At 59.3% G+C, this 927-nt stretch overlaps 1 protein-coding gene across 1 annotated transcript in view; it reads left to right on the top strand.

Annotated features, from left to right (window-relative positions):
- Nucleotides 1–482: 482 nt before the first annotated feature.
- Nucleotides 483–927, top strand: part of INCENP (inner centromere protein antigens 135/155kDa) — a gene marked incomplete at its 5' end in the record, with an annotated part of 11,336 nt that continues 10,891 nt past the window's right edge. Inside the window, one exon of the mRNA XM_010143416.1 lies at nt 483–915. Within this exon, the coding sequence (XP_010141718.1) occupies nt 483–915 (433 nt within the window). The remainder of the gene's footprint in view (nt 916–927) is intronic.

Here is a 927-nt window from a genome sequence, read left to right as displayed (position 1 = left end):
GGTGCCGGGGGAGCCGCTTGGGCCGGTGGAAGTGAAGCACAGCGGCGTCCTTCAGTGCCTGAGGGAGGGAGGGAGCGAGCTCTCGGGGGCTGGAAAACCCGCTGTAAAGGCCGCACGGAGATAATCCCCCTCCCCGCGGCGCGTAGCGGGACCTTCCCGCCTTCATCCCCGAGTTAAAGGCCCCATCGGACGCTGCAGAGCTCCTGCCCTGGGCCTGAACACGTCACGGCATGGCAGGGCTGGTGGAAGGCACTCCTCTTTGTCACTCGCTTCCATTTCACGTTCCTGTTTGTTTTTTCTCTGCTTCTTCCGCTCTAGAGCGATTGTGCGCGCTGGCTGTCTCCTGCAGCTCTGTGTGGATTGAGCTCTTAGCAGGGCTTGTCCCACGTATTTGAGCTTTGCTCTTCTGTGTGTTCGAGTTCAAAGAGCTTTGGTCTGGTCCCAAAGCCAGTCCCAGTCTGATGAGCTGTTTCTGTTGGTAGATTATCCAGAAGGAGGAACAGTAGCCTCAAACTGGTACCCTCCACCTCCACGCGATGTTCTCAACGACTCCGAAATAAAGAAAACCTGGAACTAGTCAGGGCTGAGACCAAACAGGTCTCTCCACCTCGGCGTGTGACAAGATCCCAGGCTGCAGCCTCTGCCAAAAGCTCAGAGATCCTTCCCAAGGTCCTTCCTGAGACCCCTCCTGCCCAGCAAGGGAAGGTTCCCTTGGCTGAAGATGATGCTGGTGACTGTGTTAGCACTGAACTGCACCTCCAGAAGAGCCCACCTAAACCAGCAGAGCTGCTTGCCACCACTGTCCCCCAGAGCCCAGGGGATGGTTCTCCCCAGGAAAGCAGGGCTGCCGCATCGCCGCCTGTGCCTGCGGCCTCGGAGCTGACGGTCCCCTGTACCCCCGAGGCAGGTGGCGCTGGAGAAAGGGGG

This window comes from Buceros rhinoceros, unplaced genomic scaffold (genome assembly GCF_000710305.1).
Source record: "Buceros rhinoceros silvestris isolate BGI_N320 unplaced genomic scaffold, ASM71030v1 scaffold28789, whole genome shotgun sequence".
In the NCBI taxonomy this organism is placed as follows: domain Eukaryota; kingdom Metazoa; phylum Chordata; class Aves; order Bucerotiformes; family Bucerotidae; genus Buceros; species Buceros rhinoceros.
The sequence above is the reverse complement of the archived record's forward strand: the minus strand, read 5'-3'. Positions and strand labels throughout refer to the sequence as shown.